The sequence below is a fragment of the Apodemus sylvaticus genome, chromosome 18, assembly GCF_947179515.1.
Source record: "Apodemus sylvaticus chromosome 18, mApoSyl1.1, whole genome shotgun sequence".
Taxonomy (NCBI): Eukaryota; Metazoa; Chordata; class Mammalia; order Rodentia; family Muridae; genus Apodemus; species Apodemus sylvaticus.
The window spans coordinates 19,862,267-19,882,531 of record NC_067489.1 but is presented as its reverse complement, the minus strand read 5'-3'; the positions used below and the strand labels follow the sequence as shown (position 1 = coordinate 19,882,531).

The 20,265-nt window shown below is 40.4% G+C and overlaps 1 protein-coding gene across 1 annotated transcript in view; it reads right to left on the bottom strand.

Annotated features, from left to right (window-relative positions):
- Positions 1 to 5,895: 5,895 nt before the first annotated feature.
- LOC127668977 (phosphatidylinositol 3,4,5-trisphosphate 3-phosphatase TPTE2-like) overlaps positions 5,896 to 20,265 on the bottom strand; it is a 79,183-nt gene continuing 64,813 nt past the window's right edge. The window contains exons 20-21 of the mRNA XM_052162869.1: positions 7,540 to 7,610; positions 5,896 to 6,039 (exon numbers count right to left, since the gene is read on the bottom strand). Of these exons, the coding sequence (XP_052018829.1) occupies positions 5,919 to 6,039; positions 7,540 to 7,610 (192 nt within the window). The 3' untranslated portion in view covers positions 5,896 to 5,918. The remainder of the gene's footprint in view (positions 6,040 to 7,539; positions 7,611 to 20,265) is intronic.

Below are 20,265 nucleotides of genomic sequence, written 5' to 3'. Positions count from 1 at the left end.
CAGCAGGAATCCAGGGTGCTCTTTTGGTATTGGATCTGAGGCCACTCTGAGCCCACTGTTCCTCTGTCTCCACCAATCAGAAGTCCTTTCAGGAAGCAGAGAGGAAGTCTGGGCTCCCTGCTTTGACCACTGGGTTCTACTAACGGGAAAATTCAGAGGAGCTCATTAATTAGGCACCCTTCCTGAAGTTCACTTTCGGGTCCACTACTCCTCAATTTGCTTCTAGATTTGGAGCTGCGAGTTTATGAATTTCAATGACTGTAGATGATATGTAACTTTGGAAAGCATTGTGACATAATAAAAATATTTTTATTAAACTAGGTAGCATATATATAGCAACCAAAAAAACTCGACCCACATTTCTTCTTACCCCCAGACACATGGGATGGATAAGTCTTTGGCTGTGGGGTCTTATCGCCACAGAGATCAGGCACATTGTCTACTGCTCCAATACCAGGGGGTTGGCGGTAGGAGCTGGTCCTACTCTGCCTATAAAGCGGAAGGAAGTAGGTCGATCTTGCCGCCGTGCCAGGAGTACAAGGGTCAGGAAAGCAAAGTATTTCCAAAAAGGGAGGGATACCTGTTCGCATTCCTGAGAAAACTGTCTTTGTACTCCTGTGCCCTCTGTTCCTGTGTGGCCAATGGCTACTGAGTGCTGCGTCCTCTGAACAGCTCTGGATTGAAGCAGACATAGGATTGGCTTCCTGCAGGAAGAGGACTGGCCAAGGCCCAGCTTCCCCTCTTTGGTGCATGGGGTCGGTCCAGTGATCATTAGCCTCGTTGGTAGCCTGTTGCCTCAGTCTGTCAGTCATGGTCTTCCCCACAGAAAAAGGGGAACTGAAAAATAGAGGCCTAAGGAGAATTTTTTTTTTTAAATTATCATTCTGTTCGTTTGATTTGTGGTCTCATGTTTGGGTACAATTGTACTTGAGACAAAACTAGAACTTTGAGATATTTAAAGAAATGAGTGCTCTGTTATTATTAGATAAGCCTAATGTGAGTCTACAATGAGTTTCATTTAAATACTTTTATTTATATTAAGGACCAATATTAAGAGTTATGGGTAATACTACTTTAAGGTGGTGCTTGCATTGGAGCGGGTGTTCTTTCTGGCAGCTAGATTGCTGGTGTAAAATAATTTTATTGCAGGGAAGTTGACAGAAAAGCATTACTTCTGTACTCCACAGCCCATTAAAATTGTGCTCTGCTTGTACTCGTGTGGTGATTTGAACGAGAATGGGACCATTGTTTCATATTTGGATATTTAGATGCTAGGGAATGGAACCATTTGATAGGATTAGAAGGATTCGTAGGCGTGGCTTACTGGAGAAGCGAGTCACTGTGGGTGGCCTTTGAGGTTCTCAAAGCCCATTCCAGGCCATCTCTGCCTGCTGCCTCAGATTGTAAAGCTCAGCCCCAGAGTTTGCCTGAGTGCTCCCTTCTGTGACAGTGGACTAACTCTCTGAAACTGGAAGGGAGCTCTAGATTAAATGCTTTCATTTCTGAGCGTTGCTATGGTCATAGTGTCTGTACATATAGCAAAAGAACGGGTGACTAAGCTTGTATTTATTCATTTATTTATTGTGTGTGCGTGTGTGTACACTCACCCATGTGTGATAGTGTGGCAGCCAGAGGTTGCCTGTTTTCTTCTCAATCTTCACCTTATATTTTCAAGTAATTTTTTAGAATTTTTTGAGATTATTATATATTTTCCCCTTTCCCTTTCCTCTTTTCCAACCACGTACTCCCACCTTACTCTCATTCAAATTCTTTCTCTTTGTTGTAATACATACATGTACATGCACACATACATATACATACACATACATACATACATATACACATACACATATACATATGCACACATAGACATGCACACACATACACAACACATATACATACACATACACAATACACATATGTACACATACACACATACATGCACATATATACACATGCATACATGCACACACACACACACACATATATATATATATATACATGCAAACATATACACATACACACATGTATACATATACAGCATATACATATCTTGCTCCTGCTCAGGTTCTATAATGTTACTTGTATGTTTTCAGAGCTGACCATTTGGTGTCAGATAACCTCTTGGTGTGTTCATCTCTGAGAAGGCTCCTGCTGCTCCCAGCACTCCTGAGTTGCCTGTAGTTCTTTGGGAATGAGGCCTGGTGAGCTTTCTTATTTTGATATCATATCTATTGGTGTTATCTTGTTCCGATCTTGTTTAGGCAGCCACGTTACTGAGGCTTCATGGGTGCAGCTATTATGACATCTCTAGGAGAGACACAATCTCACAGAAAGCTTAGTGATCCTCTGGTTCTTACCGTGTTCCCACCCCCTGTTCTGCAACGAAATCTAAGCTGCAGAAAAGCAGGAGCTGTGTTGTAGATGTATCTGTTGAGACTGGGTTCTACAACTCTGAAATGTGATCTGTTATGGTTGTCTGTCATGGTCTCTGTGTGTTGCAAAGAGAAGTTTTCCTTGGTGATCAGTGAGGACCACACTTACCTGTGTATAGAGATAAATGCTTAGACTGTAGTTAGATCATGCTGGCTTAGTAATCGTAGGCTTTCCTCCAAGGTGAGTGACTTCAGTGTAGCATGGTAACCTTCCCAGAGCAGGGGTGGAGCACACACTGGTGGTAGTCGACAGCTCTTTAATTGGACGCAATGCCTACTCAGCAAGAGGGACACCTTGCCTGGTGCTGGAAACTGGACAACTGCCTATTGAAGCCTGCCTTAGGCTTTTTTGAGACAGGGATTCTCACTGGGTCTGGAGCTGGAGCAGACTGGCAAACCAGTGAAGCCTTGAGATCTATGTGCCTTTGGTCCCCAAGTGCTGGGGTTATAGATGAGTGCTGTGCCCAGCTTTTGTGCAGGTGCTAAGATCTGAACTTAGGTCCTCATGATTGTTCAGCAGGCACTTTACTAAGTGAGCTCTCCTGCTCTGTCCCCACCCTGCCCAGCCCCCACCCTGTCCAACCCCTTGCTGTATCTACTTTTTAGAAATAAGTAAAGCACTTGCTATTAAGTTTAGGAAGATCATTGTCTTTTTTTTGTTTTTGTTTTTTTTTTTGTTTTTGTTTTTGTTTTTTTGGATTTGGTTTTTTCGAGACAGGGTTTCTCTGTGTAGCCCTGGCTGTCCTGGAACTCACTCTGTAGACCAGGCTGGCCTCTAACTCAGAAATCTGCCTGTCTCTGCCTCCCAGAGTGCTGGGATTACAAGCGTGTGCCACCACCACCCGACAATGATTGGTTTTCTTGATGGGTCTTTGAGACTGGGTCTCACCCTGTAGCTCAGACTGGCCTGTCATTCACTATGAAGCACAGAATGGCCTTGAACTGAAAGCAGCCTTCTTCTCTCCTCCACCTTCCAAATGCTGATTGGAAGTGTGTACACCATGCCCCAAACTCTACTGCTCCGGATGCTTTGTAATAGGGATAATTCCATGCCAGGCTGGTAAATTCTATCTAGGACAAGTAGCATAGCATCACTCAGCTATATTGTGAGATGAGTTTCTCAGTTTGAGCTAAGAATTAATCACTTGGGTGTCTAGGACAGCTAAACAGCAAAAGGCCTAAACAAGTTTCTTAATGTGAACAAAACTGTAATGACATGGAAACCTTTAATTGTCAAGAGATTTTGATGACTCTGGAAGGGAGAGAGAGAAACTTCAACATTAACCTCTTCAAAGAATGCTTTTGTTTGTTGGTTTATTTTTTGAGACAGGGTCTATCTGTGTAGCCCTGGCTGACTTCAACTCACTATGTAGACCAGGCTGGCTTCGAACCCATATGAGATCTGCCTGCCTCTGCCTTCTGACTGCTGGGATTAGGAGGTGTACTGTTGTCTCTGGGCTAAAAGCACTTTTTACAAATTGACGTTTTCTTCTGTCCTTGTTACCAGTGTGACAAGCTACAAGGCTAACCTGTCATGGAATCTGCCTGTGGATCTCACTGCTTGCAAATTACAGGACGTGGTATGCAGCCTGTCCTGCCTCAGTGCATGTTTCCATAACTAGATTATGGGAGAAAGTAACAACGTGGAAAGTGTTTTTCCTTGGAGAAGTACCAGACCTGGGGACAACAGGACCAGGAACTTTGGGGATGTTTAGAGGAGAGAAAGAAAGAGGTGGCCAAAACAAAACAGAACAACAATAACAAATACCCCTGCCAGCTCTCTCAGATGGCTGCTTTCCCATTTGCAGGGAAATGCAGAGCTTTGGTCACAGCTAAGGCAACCACAGCCCTTATTGTTTTTCCCCTTCAAAACAAAATCCGCAGTTTCACCTTCTAGACTTCAGAGCTGCTAACCCAGTGTCCGAGTGTAACTAACGGGTACTGACTATGCAGAGTTGTTGACTGCAGTGATCTGCCCCAAACCCCTCTTATTTTCACGAACTATTCTATTTCCACAGAATGCAGGGTGTTTCAGGCATTACACAGCCACGCCCTGCATAGTATTATTTCTGCCAATGAGGGCAGCGTCTACGTGGCCCTGTAGCATTATATTGTTCAGTCACTGCTTTATGGAGAGTCCACTCTCTGGTCTTTGCATAGCAATGGACTCATCTATTGACATTTCTTAGATGGTGTCTGATGTGACAGCAGAGAGACTTACTAATTGCTACCATTCATTTCCAGATGAATCCACCTTGGTCCGAATTGTTGACATCCTTACTAAAAAAGGAAAATCCAAGTTTTTTTCAGTGAAGCCAAAAATGGCATTTTTTTTTCCTGAGGACCATGATGGCTTTGAGATACTATGTCCACACGGGGACTCAGAATGAAGCAGCACTTGATACCCAACAGAAAATGCATCCCGTGTGGCTCAGCTGCTCAGATCAGGAGAGCAGGAGCAGTGAGCTTTGCCACGGGCAGGTCGCTCAGCTTCCCCTTCTGTTTCAGCCAAGTGGGAGTCACCGAGGATTTCGCTGTTCATGCTTACTTGTGTTGTCACCCTTCCTCTGTGTGCACAAAAGGGCGTTTATCACATAAGCTGCTGTGCATGGCGGGAGAAGAGGGAAAGTGAGCTGGCAGTGAGAGCCTAGGGTTTTTTGTTTGTTTGCTTTCTCCTTCTCTGGATTTAAAACATCGGTTTTGCTTGGCTAGGGAGATGGCTCAGTGGGTAAAGGCACTTGTTGCTGAACCCAAGGATCCGAGTTCGATCTCAGAGCCCGTCTGATGGAAGGAGAGAACAGTCTCCCACAGGCATCCCCTGCTGGCTATATATGCACCATGGCGTGTGCACACCCATGTACCAGCACATACAGGCACAAGTATGCAGGTAGAATAAATAGCAAAACAAAGCAAAATCTTTGGCATTGTTGCCAATCAGATACATCTGAGCACACTGTGAACCAGGTAGAAGCAAATCACAAGTATTAAACAGAATAAATACTTGTTCAGGAACATGTAAGTGCATGTGTTTTGTGGGAACACATATTTTTATATAGCTCAATTATTTTGACAGAAAAGATCTGTTATTTCAAAGTTCTTCAAAATGATACTTAATACTCCCATGTACGGTATGTTCCAAACAGTACAAAGACAGCCAGGTGTGGTGGTACATGCCTATAATCCCAGGACTCAGGCAGGTGAATTTTTGTGAGTTCATGTCTAGGCTACATAGTGCAACCCTCTCTCAGAAAGAGAAAGACCACATTGTATATGCCTTCAAAGAAAATAAAACAAGTTGACATAATTTTCCTGTATACATTTAATATATTTCCCAGAAACATATGTACATACATATACACATACACACACATATATAAGATACAGACATTCCATCAAAAACATAGGTTAGAAGACATAACTATGTAGCATGGATCTGGAAGAACATGATTCTATCCAAGAAGGGGAGTGGCACTTATTCAACAGCTAGTACATACATGTGGAGTTTGTGTCATCAAAATATACCTCTACTGCAAAGTTCGGACCATAAATTTTCCATGTTTTTGATTTATGGGTATTATCCAATTCATTTCTTCGTAGATAAAGCCTAAAAATAGGGAGTGATGGGAGAAACCCATTACACTTTGTTTTAGGGCTAACAGAAAGGCATGCAATCGATTACCCATTTTGGCAAGTCAGAAACGGCCACGCTACTCATCAGAGCCTTGGTCCCTCCCCTGTGTGTTGGTTGGCTTCTTGCAATTCTTCAAGATACAAAATACTTTAACATTGATTTTTTTTATTATCTTATTGATGATATTTCTATAAGTGAGAAATACTCCAGAGATGGATAATAAAACCCAGTAATAAAATACTGCTTCTCCTCTAAGTAGAAAAGTTGGTGTTTTGGCTAAACAGCCACCTCCTGGCTATGACTACGTAAACCTCATACTCATATGCAAATTAAATGTTACAAAACATTTAGAATCTTATATAAAAGTGAGCGTTAAAAATGATCCAACTTTGCTTCTTTTATATTAACATTGACCATAAAGAACACAACTATCCTTTAGCAAAAACCACTCTTAAGAAATAGCAACAAAGTACCAGTTGGCTTTCAAAGACTGCAGAGTCAAAGTTTATTACATTCAGAAATAAATGGTAAAACTCTCCACTAGATCCAGAGTCACTTTTATGCATCTAAATGTGTATGCAGTGCAAATTTGTGGGCCACTGGTTCACTGCTGGAGTCTTATAAGACTTGACTGGTACTGGTCTTGGTCAGCTTAAAGAGAAGGTTAGGACATAGTGGATTCTCATTCTCTCTCTGTCTGCCTACCTGTCAATGTATCTGTCTCTTCCTCCCCCTTTTTCATTACCACATTTTTGGGATAATATTAAAATCCAATTAGTTTTAATAAAGATTTCCAGTTCAATTTCTAATAAATAATTTTTGAATCACATTTACGAGGAAAAGTATCACAGGAATGATTTTAGGTGACTTCACTAATACCTATGCTTTCTAACTCCTGTCCCAGATGTTAGGTGCATCAATCAGTTTCCAGGATGTGGACACCTCTGGGTCACACATGGAATTTGGTGGGTGGGTGCCAGTTAGTCAACACTTCTTCCTCGAGGCCTTGTCAAACTCAGGGCATTGAGCAGATGCATATTAAATTGTCTTGGAAGAAATTTACTATTATACCAAGATCTGAGTGTAGGACACTTTAACTTATAGTCCAAGGGCTCAGTGCTTGTGATTAACACACCACTGAGGTTTAAAAGTAGCAGTGTTTATAAAATAACCTTTACCAAGTTACATAGTTTCTCAAGTGAGGGGAGCTGAGTGGTGGCAGAGCCTCTACTGGGACTGAGTTCCATGGTGGGGGGAAGACAAAAGGAAATACAAAAGGTAAATGTATAGCATGTTGTATGTATATTTCATATTAATAAATGAAAATAAACTCAAAAGATTTTTAAACCCATATTAAGATGACTAAGGCATTGAAGTGATGATTCTATAAGTTGAACTTAGAGGACAGCTGGCATAAGCCTCGTCCTAATACATGGCAGGGTAAGCTGTTTGTTGGATTACAATGTATCTTACCTGTTATTTCGAATAAAAGATGTATGAAACCAAAAGAAAAAGGGGCACTCATCATAGTATTTAGGAAGATTCTAAAAGACATGGTTAAAGAAAAAGGTTAGTTTTATCATAAAATTGATACACAGAACTGCTAAGTCTGATGAGTTTAAAATCTCTTTCCTGTTAGTATATATTGAGCAACTACATCTATTAAATTCGCAGCACTGTATAGATTGTAATGATACACTCAAGACACGAGGCTTCAAGAGAACCTTGCTTTCTCTTGATGTTCAAAATGTTAAGGAAAGGTATTTATGTGTTACAAATGTGTTATTAAGCCAGCATTTTCAATTAAAATATAAATCTCAAATATGGTGCAATAAAGTAAAAGAAAATAGGTAAATTGAATTTCATTAAAATATAACTTTCATGCATTAAAATGACAGTGTTTGAAAGGCCATAAGTAGTCCTTATAATTTTTAGCCTAAATTTACATATATGTATACATATATAAGGGTGTATATATACATATATTATTAATGTATATATATCATATATAATATATACATGTGTATGTATATTGTATGTATATAATATATATAATATACATTAGTATATAGTTTAAATGAAGTTATACTGATAGTGTTCTACCCCAGAGTAATAGACTAAAAGAAATAAAAATAAAAATAAAAAAAATCCCAGGACCAGGTGTGAGAAACTGTTTCATTTCAGATTATTGGTCAGGGAGACCCAGAGACTCCCCAAACAATATAGGTTATTGCTCCTGCTCTTAGCTGCCTCCTAATTCCCATCTTCATAAGGAGTCACAAAGACTTTGGATAGCCAGAACCATTCTGAGGGGAGATAACAATGCTGGAGAGATTACCATTTCAGATCTTAGATATATTACCCAGCTGTTGAAATAACAATTTTTTTTTTAAAAAAAGGTACAGGGGTACAGGATCCTTTTGGTTTCCATCTGTGCCCCAGAGCTGACCCTGAGTCACAGCTCTCTGTACCCAAATTCTGCCCAGAGAAAACTGGTCTCCCAGGAGTGCTGACACATCTAAGATCACAGACTTGCAGGAGGGACAAGTCACAGTCAGAGACAGCAAGACCAGCTAATACCAGAGATAACCAGATGGCAAGAGGAAAGTGCAAGAACATAAACAACAGAAACCAAGGGTACTTGGCATCATTAGAATCCAGTTCTCCTACCACAGCAAGCCCTGGATACTCCAACACACCAGAAAAGCAAGATTCTGATTTAAAAAATCACATCTTACAATGATGATAGAGGACTTTAAGGACATAAATAACTCCCTTAAAGAAATACAGGAGAACACAGGTAAACAGGTAGGAACCCTTAAAGAGGAAACACACAAATCACTTAAATAAATACAGGAAAACACAAACAGGTGAAGGAATTGAACAAAACCAGCCAGGATCTGAAAATGGAAATAGAAACAAAAAGAAATAAAAAAGGGAGACAACCCTGGAGATGGAAAACCTAGGAAAGAGATCAGGAGTCATAGATGCAAACATCACCAACAGAATACAAGAGATAGAATCGAGAATCCCTGGTGTAGAAGATACTATAGTAGACATTGACACAACAGTCAAAGAAAGTACAAAAAACAAAAAGATCCTAACTCAAAATATTAAAGAAATCCAGGACACAATGAAAAGACTGAACCTAAGAATAATAGAGAAGAGAGTGAAAATTCCCAACTCAAAGGATTAGGAAACATCTTCAACAAAATTATAGAAGAAAACTTCCCTAACCTAAAGAAAGAGATGCCCATAAACATACAAGAAGCCTACAGAACACCAAACCAGATGGGATCAGAAAAGAAATTCCTCCCATCATATAATAATTAAAACACCAAATGCACAGAACAAAGAATATTGAAAGTGGTAAGGGAAAAAGCTTAAACAACATATAAAGGGAGACAATCAGAATTATGTCAGACTTCTCAACAGAGGCTCTAAAAGTCAGAAGATCTTGGAAAGATGTCATACAGATCCTAAGAGAACACAAATGCCAGCCCAGGCTACAATACCCAGCAAAAATCTCAATTAGCATAGAGGGAGAAACCAAGATAACACATAAAAACCAAATTTAAACATATCTTTCTGCCAACCCTGCCCTTCAGAGGATAATAAAAGGAAAACTCCAACACAAGGAGGGAAACTACACTCTAGAAAAATTTTCCCTACACTCTAGGGTGATGTCTTCTAGAGAAGGACAATTCCACTTCTTTTTTTTTTTTTTTAAATATTTTCCTAAATGTCAGAACTTTTAAAAATTTTTTTCATGTTCTTTTTTCTTTTTTCTAATTCCATATATTCTTTATTTACATTTCAAGTGATTTTCCCTTTCCTGGATCCCCCCCCTCCTTGAAAGTCCCATAAACCCTCTTCCCTCTCCCCTGTTCCCCAATCCACCCCTTCCCACACTCCTGTCCTGGTATTCCCCTACACTGCTGCACTGAGCTTTTCCAGGACCAGGGGCAACTCCTTCCTCCTTCTTGGGCATTATTTGATATGTGAATTGTGTCTTGGGTATTCCAAGTTTCCAACCCCACCAACAGTGGAGGAGTGTTCCTCTTTCTCCACATCCTCACTAGCACCACAATTCTACTTCTTTTTTTTCTTCGAGACAGGGTTTCTCTGTGTAGCCCTGGCTGTCCTGGAACTCACTCTGTAGACCAGGCTGGCCTCAAACTCAGAAATCAACCTGCCTCTGCCTCCCAGAGTGCTGGGATTACAGGCGTACGCCACCACCGCCTGGCCATAATTCTACTTCTAACAGCAAAAATAACAGGAAGCAACAATCACTGTTCCCTAATATCTTTTAACATCAGTGGACTCAATTCCCCAACATTGGCTAATATCTGCTTATCAGTGAGTGCATACCATGTGTGTTCTTATGAGACTGGGTTACCTCACTTAGGATGATGTTCTCCAGTTCCATCCATTTCTCTAAGAATTTCATGAAGTCATTGTTTCTAATGTCTGAATAGTACTCCATTGTGTATATATACACCACATTTTCTGTATCCATTCCTCCACTGAGGGACATCTGGGTTCTTTCCAGTTTCTGGCTATTATAAATAGGGCTGCTATGAACATAGTGGAGCATGTATCCTTATTATATGCTGGGGAATCCTCTGGATATATGCCCAGGAGTGGTAGAGCAGGGTCCTCTAGAAGTATCATTCCTAGTTTTCTGAGGAACCACCAGACTGATTTCCAGAGTGGTAATACCAACTTGCAACACCACCAGCAGTGGAGGAGTGTTCCTCTTTCTCCACATCCTCACTAGCACCATAATTCCACTTCTAACAGCAAAAATAACAGGAAGCAACAATCACTATTCCCTAATATCTCTTAACATCAGTGGACTCAATTCCCCAATAAGAAGACATAGACTAACAGACTGGATATGTAAACCAGGACCCAGCATTTTGCTGCATATAGGAAACACACCTCAGTGATAAAGACAGACACTACCTCAAAGTAAAAGGCTGAAAAAAAAATACTACAGAGCAATAGTGTTAAAAACTGCATGGTATTGGTACAGTGACAGGCAGGAGGATCAATGGAACAGGATTGAAGATCCAGAAATGAACCCACACACCTATGGCCACTTGATCCTCGACAAAGAGGCTGAAAACATCCAATGGAAAAAAGATAGCCTTTTCAACAAATGGTGCTGGTTCAACTGGAGGTCAGCATGCAGAAGAATGCGAATTGATCCATCCTTGTCTCCTTGTACTAAGCTCAAATCCAAATGGATCAAGGGCCTCCACATAAAGCCAGACACTCTGAAGCTAATAGAAAAGAAACTGGGGAAGACCCTTGAGGACATCGGTACAGGGAGAAAGTTTCTGAACAGAACACCAATAGCGTATGCTCTAAGAGCAAGAATTGACAAATGGGACCTCATAAGGTTACAGAGTTTCTGTAAGGCAAAGGACACCATCAAGAGGACAGATCGGCAACCAACAAATTGGGAAAAGATCTTCACCAATCCTACATCAGATAGAGGGCTAATATCCAATATATATAAAGAACTCAAGAAGTTAGACTCCAGAAAACCGAACAACCCTATTAAAAAAAATGGGGTACAGAGTTAAACAAAGAATTCTCACCTGAAGAACTTCGGATGGCAGAGAAGCATCTTAAAAAATGCTCAACTTCATTAGTCATTAGGGAAATGCAAATCAAAACAACCCTAAGATTTCATCTTACACCAGTCAGAATGGCTAAGATTAAAAATTCAGGAGACAGCAGGTGTTGGAGAGGGTGTGGAGAAAGAGGAACACTCCTCCACTGCTGGTGGGGTTGCAAATTGGTACAACCATTCTGGAAATCAGTCTGGCGGTTCCTCCGAAAACTGGGCACCTCACTTCCAGAAGATCCTGCTATACCACTCCTGGGCATATATCCAGAGGATTCCCCATGTAATAAGGATACATGTTCTACTATGTTCATAGCAGCCCTATATATAATTGCCAGATGCTGGAAAGAACCCAGGTATCCCTCAACAGAAGAGTGGATGCAAAAAATGTGGTATATCTACACAATGGAGTACTATTCAGCCATTAGAAACAATGAATTCATGAAATTCTTAGGCAAATGGATGGAGCTAGAGAACATCATACTAAGTGAGGTAACCCAGACTCAAAAGGTGAATCATGGTATGCACTCACTAATAAGTGGTTATTAACCTAGAAAACTGGAATACCCAAAACATAATACACACATCAAATGAGATACAAGAAGAAAGGAGGAGTGGCCCCTGGTTCTGGAAAGACTCAGTGAAACAGTATTCGGCAAAACCAGAACGGGAAAGTGGGAAGGGGTGGGAGGGAGGACAGGGGAAGAGAAGGGACTATCGGGGAGTGGGGGGGCTAGAAAAGGGGAAATCATTTGAAATGTAAATAAATTATATCGAATAAAAAAAATTTATGAAAAAAAAAAGGCTGAAAAAAAACTTTTCCAAGCAAATGGTCCCAAGAAACAAGCTGTAGTAAGCATTCTAATATTGAATAAAATTGAGTTTCAACCAAAAATTATCAAAAAAGATGGGGAAGAATATGTCATGCTCAAAGGAAAGGTGCACCAAGATGAACTCTCAATTCTGATCATCTATACCTCAAATGCAAGGGTACCCACATTCATAAAAGAAACTTTACTAAAGCTCACAACACACAACTCATATAATAATAGTGGGAGACCTCAATACCCCACTCTCACCAAAGGACAGACCATAGAAACAGAAACTAAAGAGAGACACAGTGTAACTAACATAAGTTATGAACCAAATGGACTTAACAGACATCTACAGAATATTTCATCCTAAAACAAAAGAATATACCTTCTCAGCACTTCTCAGCACCTTCTCCAAAACTGACCATATAATTGGACACAAAACAAGCCTCAACCAATACAAGAAGTTTGAATCAATCCCATGCATTCTATCAGATCACCAAAGACTAAGGCTGGTCTTCAACAACAACAAAAAGAACAAAGACCACGTACACATGGAAGCTGAACAACTATCTACTCCATGATAACTTGGTCAGGGAGGAAATAAAGAAAGAAATTAAAGACTTTGTAGAATTTAATGAAAATGAAGGCACAACATACACAAACCTATGGGATACAATGAAAGCAGTGCTAAGAGGAAAACACATAGCTCTGAGTGCTTCCATAAAGAAATTGAAGAGACCATACATTAGCAGCTTAACAGCGCATCTGAAAGCTCTAAAACAAAAAGAAGCAAATACACCCAAGAGGAGTAGATGGCAGGAAATAATCAAACTCAGGGCTGAAATCAACCAAGTAGAAACAAAGTGAACTATGGAAAGAATCAACAAAACCAAGAGCTGTTTCTTTGAGAAAATCAACAAGATAAATAAACCCTTAGCCAGACTAACCAGAAGGCACAGTATCCAAATTAACAAAATCAGAAATGAAAATGGAGACATAACAACAGAAAATGAAGAAATTAAAACAAAATTATCAAATCCTACTACAAAAGCTTATACTCAACAAAAAGGAAAATCTAGATGAAATGGATGGTTTTCTAGACAGATACCAGGTGCCAAAATTAAATCAGGATCCACTATATAAGCCATCTAAACAGTCTCATAACCCCTAAGGAAATAGAAGCAGTCATTAAAAGTCTCCCAACCAGCATATACCCAGAGGATTCCCCACCATGTAATAAGGATACATGCTCTACTATGTTCATAGCAGCCCTATTTATAATTGCCAGATGCTGGAAAGAACCCAGGTATCCCTCAACAGAAGAGTGGATGCAAAAAATGTGGTATATCTACACAATGGAGTACTATTCAGCCATTAGAAATAATGAATTCATGAAATTCTTAGGCAAATGGATGGAGCTAGAGAACATCATACTAAGTGAGGTAACCCAGACTCAAAAGGTGAATCATGGTATGCACTCACTAATAAGTGGATATTAACCTAGAAAACTGGAATACCCAAAACATAATCCACACATCAAATGAGGTACAAGAAGAAAGGAGGAGTGGCCCCTGGTTCTGGAAAGACTCAGTGAAGCAGTATTCGGCAAAACCAGAACAGGGAAGTGGGAAGGGGTGGGTGGGAGGACAAGGGAAGAGAAGGGGGCTTACGGGACTTTCGGGGAGTGGGGGGCTAGAAAAGGGGAAATCATTTGAAATGTAAATAAATTATATCGAATAAAAAAAAAAACCTGTAGAAAAAAAAAAGTCTCCCAACCAAAACATCCCCAGGACCAGATGGTTTTAGTGCAGAATTCTATCAGACCTTCAAAGAAGATCTAATACCAATACTTCTCAAACTATTTCATAAAATAGAAACAGAAAGAACACTACCCAATATGGTCTATGAAGCTACAGTTACACTGATACCTAAACCACACAAAGACCCAACAAAGAAAGAGAACTTCAGACCAATTTCCCTCATGAATATTGATGCAAAAATACTCAACAAAATTCTTGCAAACCAAGTCCAAAAACACATCAAAAAGATCATTCACCATGATCAAGTAGGCTTCATCCTGGGGATGCAGGGATGGTTTAACATACAGAAATCCATCAACATAATCTACTATAAAAACAGACGCACAGAAAAAAAAAACTACATGATCATCTCACTAGATGCTGAAAAAGCCTTTGACAGAATACAACACACCTTCATGCTAAAAGTATGGGAGAGATCAGGAATTCAAGGTCCATACCTCAATATAATAAAATCTATGTACAGCAAGCCAATAACCAGCATCAAACTAAATGAAGAGAAACTTGACACAATCCCACTAAAATTAGGGACAAGACAAAGCTGTCTACTCTCCCCCTATCTATTCAATATAGTGCTTGAAATTCTAGTCAGAGCAATTAGGCAACAAAAGGAGATCAAAGGGATACAAATTGGAAACAAAGGAAGTCAATATATCACTATTTGTAGATGATTGACAATATACATAAATGACTCCAACAATAAACCACAAGAGAACTCCTACAGCTGATAATAACTTCAGCAAAGTGGCTGGATACAAAATTAACTCAAACAAATCAGTAGCTTTCTTCTGAAGGATAAATGGGCTGAAAAAGAACTTAGGGAAATGACATCCTTTACAATAATCACAAATAATATGAAATATCTTGGTGTGATGCTAACCAAGTAAGTGAAAGGTCTGTAGGACAAGAGCTTCAAGTTTCTGAAGAAAGAATTTGAAGAAGACCTCAGAAGATGGAAAGAGATCCCATGCTCAGAATTGGCGGGATTAACATAGTGAAAATGGCCATCTTACCAAAAGGAATTTATAGATTCAATGCAGTCCCCATCAAAATTCCAACTCAATTCTTCACAAAGATAGAGCAATTCTCAAATTTTTCTGGGATAACAAAAAACCTAGGAGAACAAAAACCATCCTCAACAATAAAAGAACTTCTGGGGGAATCACTTTTCCTGACTTCAAGTTGTATTACAGAGCAATAGTGATAAAAACCTCATGGTGTTGGTACAGAGACAGGCAGGTAGATCAATGGGATAGAATTGAAGACACTGAAATAAACCCACACACCTTTGGACACTTGATCTTTGACAAGGGAGCCAAAACCATCAAGTGGAAAAAAGCATTTTCAATAAATGGCGCTGATTCAACTGGCAGTCTGCATGTAGAAGAATGCAAATTGATCCATTCTTATCCCCTTGTACAAAGCTCAAGTCCATGTGGATCAAGGACCTTCACATAAAACCAGATACAATGAATCTAATAGAAGAGAAGGTGGAAAGAACCTTTCAAACACATTGTCACAGGGGAAAATTTCCTGAACAGAACACCACCAACAGCTTATGCTCTAAGATTGAGAATTGAGAAATGGGACCTCATAAAAATTGCAAGCTTCTCACCTTAAAAAATGTTCAGCATCATTAGTCATTAGGGAAATGCAAATCAAAACAACCCTGAGATTTCACCTCATACCAGTCAGAATGGCTAAGATTAAAAACTCAGGAGACAGCAGGTGTTGGTGAGGATGTGGAGAAAGAGGAACATTCTTTTGGGATGTAAACAAAGAATATAGAAAATAAAAAAAATACAGTAAAAAAAATTTCAAGCTTCTATATAGTGAAGGACACTGTCAATAGGACAAAATGGCAACCCACAGATTGGGAAAAGATTTTTACCAACCCTACATCCTATAGAGGGCTACATCCAAAATATACAAAGAACTCAAGAAGTTAGACTCCAGAGAACCAAATAACCCTATTAAAAATGGGGTACAGAGATAAACAAAGAATTCTCAGCTGAGGAATCTCATATGGCTGAGAAGTACTTAAAGAAATGTTCAACATCCTTAGTCATCAGGAAAATGTAAATCAAAAGTACCCTGAGATTCCACCTTAAACCAGTCAGAATGGCTAAGATCAAAAACTCAGGTGATAGCAGATGCTGGTGAGGATGTGGAGAAAGAACACTCCTCCATTGCTGGCGGGATTGCAAGATGGTACAATTACCCTGGAAATCAGTTTGGTGGCTTCAGAAAATTGGAAATAGGTTTACCTGAGGACCCAGCTATACCATTCCTGGGCATATACCCAGAAGATACTCCAACATGTAATAAGGACACATGCTCTACTATGTTCATATCAGCCTTATTTATAATAGCCACATGCTGGAAAGAACCCAGATGTCCCTCAACAGAGGGATGAATACAGAAAATTTGGTACATTTATACAATACTTAGCTATTAAAAACAATGTCTTCATGAAATTTGCAGGCAAATGGATGGAATTTGAAAATACCACCCTGAGTGAGTTAACCCAGTCACAAAAAAACACACATGGTGTGTACTCACTGATAAGTGGATATTAACCAAAAAGAAGCTCGGAATATCCATGATACAACTCACAGACCATATGAAACCCAAGAAGGAGGAAGACCACACCAAGGCGTGGATGCTACAGTCCTACCCAGAAGGGGGAAGAAAATAATCCAGGGAAGTAGAGGGAGAGAGGGATCTGGGAGGGAGAGAGAAGGGGGAGGAAAAAGAGGGGCTAGTGCAGATATGGGAGGAGATGGGGGAGAAGTATAGAGGGTCAGGAATTTGAAATGAGGAGAGTAACCATTGGGGGGGGACTGGGGTATCCACTAGAAAGTCCCAGATTTCAGGGGCCCAAGAGGTTGTCAGGACCCAACTGGAGGACATTAGCCAAAATACCCAACAATGGGAGATAGAACCTGTAGAGATGATTAATATCCAATGTACAGGCATGGCCCCCAGTTGAGGGATGGTGACACCCACCCACCTCAAAATATTAATCCAGAATTTCTCCTGTCAAAAGGAAATGCAGGGATTAAAAGTGGAGCAGAGACTGAAGAAAAGGCCATTCAGAGACTGCTGCACCTAGGGATCCATCCCATCTGCAGATACCAAACCCAGACACTATTGCTGATGCCAAGAAGTGCTTGCTGACAGGAGCCTGGTGTAGCTGTCCCCTGAAGGGCTTTGCCAGAGCTTGACCAATACAGATGAGGATGCACACAGCCAAACATTAAACACTGGACTGAGCACAGGGACCCCATGGAGGAGTTAGGGCCAGGACGGAAGGAGCTAAAGGCATTTGCAACCCCACAGGAAGAACAACAATATCAACCAACCAGACCTCCAAAGCTCCCAGGGACTAAACCACCAACCAACCAAAGAGTACACATGGAGGGACCCATGGCTCCAGCTGGATATGTAGCAGAGGATGACCTTATCTGGCATCACTGGGAAGGGAGCCCCTTGGTCCTGTGGAGGCTCGATGACCCAGGGTAGGGGAATGCTAGGGCACTGAGTCAGGAGTGGGTAGGTGGGTGGGGGAGCACCCACATAGAGGCAGAGGGAGGGGGAGGAGATAGGGGGTTTGTGGAGGGGAAACTGGGAAGGGGGATAACATTTGAGATATCAATAAATAAAATAAGCAATAAAAAATGAAAGAAATGTACAGACACGTAGGCAAATGGAACAACATCAAAGACTCACACACGAGTACATAGAACTTGAGCCATTTAATATTTGACAGAGATGTCAAGATCAACGGATCTTTATCTGGGTGGAGATGCATTTGTAGAAAAAGCATTTTCTACAACTGGTGCTGGGAAAACTGGATGTCTGCATACAGAAGAATGCACTTAGAATTGTGTCTCTCATCTGGCACAAAAACAAATGCTGAATGGAATGAAGACTTACACACGAAACACTGAATGTGCTAGAAGACAGCATGGACAGTCCCCACAGGAGGCAGAGGAAAGGAGTCTCTGAACAGGACTGTTGGCCCAGGAATCAAGGCAAACAACTGACAAGTGGGACTTCATAAAACCGAAAGCTGCCACACAGCTAAAGAAACAAGCAGGTGAAAAGGAGGCCCACAGAACACAAGAGAATTGTTGCCAGCTACATCTGTTGGGAATTAATATCCAGAATATATAAAGAACTCAACAACTGATGATGATGATTTGAAAAATGGACCTGGACATGAACAGTGTTCTCAAAAGAGAGGGAATGGATAAGAAATGTCCCCCAAAATGTTTATCATCCCTAGCAATTAGGGAAATACAAATCAAAACAACTGGGAAAGATCAGCAAGATGGGATATGGAGAAAAGGAACTTTCATTCACTGTTTGTGGAATTGCAAACTGGTATAGGAACTATGGAAATCGGTGTGGAGGATTACCAAAAACTAAAAACAAATCTACCATAGGACCCAGGTCCCGCACTCCTTGGCCTGTGCTCAAGGGACTCCCCATCATACTACAGTATACATCACACGACAGTTACTCTGCTGAGCCAGGGTCATTGATGCTGTCTTTACAGTGGGTAGGAAATGGAGACATCTTAAATGTCCTTTCACCGATAAATGGACAATGAAAACGTGGCCCGTATTCACCATGGAATACTATTCAACCATTAGAAACTGAAATCACGAACTTGGCAGGGAAATGGCTGGAACTAGTAAAGATCATGTTGAATGAGTTAACCCAGACCCAGAAAGAGAAACATCACAAGTTCTCCTTTATCTGAGATCCCTTGTGAAATCTTCAACTGTGAATATATATCCTGGAGTAACTATAGAAACCAGGAAAGTGAACGGATCATTATCTGGGTGGAGATGTTGGGAGGCACAGGAAGGGATATCAGGGTATAAGTGATCTAAAGGGAAATGGGAAAGAAGGAGGGTTCTAACCAGGCCAGTGAAGGGAGATAAATACAGAATTAGGAGAGAGGAGGGTAAAAGAGGTATTTCTGAAAAAGTCATAAGCAATCATACTATTAATTATCAACCTGTAAAATCATATAACACACATAATTCTGTGTATAAAATACATATATGGTTAAATAAAAATTTCCCATTTTTGGCTGACAGTGTTCACTCCAAGGGCCAAAAATCATTTACCCAAACCCATAATGCCAGAAACGAGAAGCCCCTCTTTTGAGTTGTTCAAGAGACTCCTAAAGCATTGCAGGCCAGCGCCATGCCCATTGTTGCTACTCAGGAGGTGGAAGGTTTGTTTGTTTATTTATTTATTTATTTATTTATTTATTTATTTATTCATTCATTCATTTATTAAATTTTATTCGATATATTTTTTATTTACATTTCAAATTATTTCCCCTTTTCTGGTCCCCCACTCCCCGATAAGCCCCCTTCCCTCCCCCTATTCTCCCACCCACCCCTTCCCACTTCCCTGTTCTGGTTTTGCCCTATACTGCTTCACTGAGTCTTTCCAGAACAAGGGGCCACTCCTCCCTTCTTCTTGTACCTCATTTGATGTGTGGATTATGTTTTGGGTATTCTAGTTTTCCAGTCTAATATCCACTTATTAGTGAGTGCATACCATGATTGATCTTTTGAGACTGGGTTACCTCACTTAGTATGATGTTCTCCAGTTCCATCCATTTGCCTAAGAATTTCATGAATTCATTGTTTCTAATGGCTGAATAGTACTCCATTGTGTATATATACCACATTTTTTGCATCCATTCTTCTGTTGAGGGATACCTGGGTTCTTTCCAGCTTCTGGCTATTATAAATAGTGCTGCTATGAACATAGTGGAGCATATGTCCTTATTACACGCCGGGAAATCCTCTGGATATATGCTCAGGAGTGGTATAGCAGGATCTTTCGGAAGTGACATGTCCAGTTTTCTGAGGAACCGCCAGACTGATTTCCAGAGTGG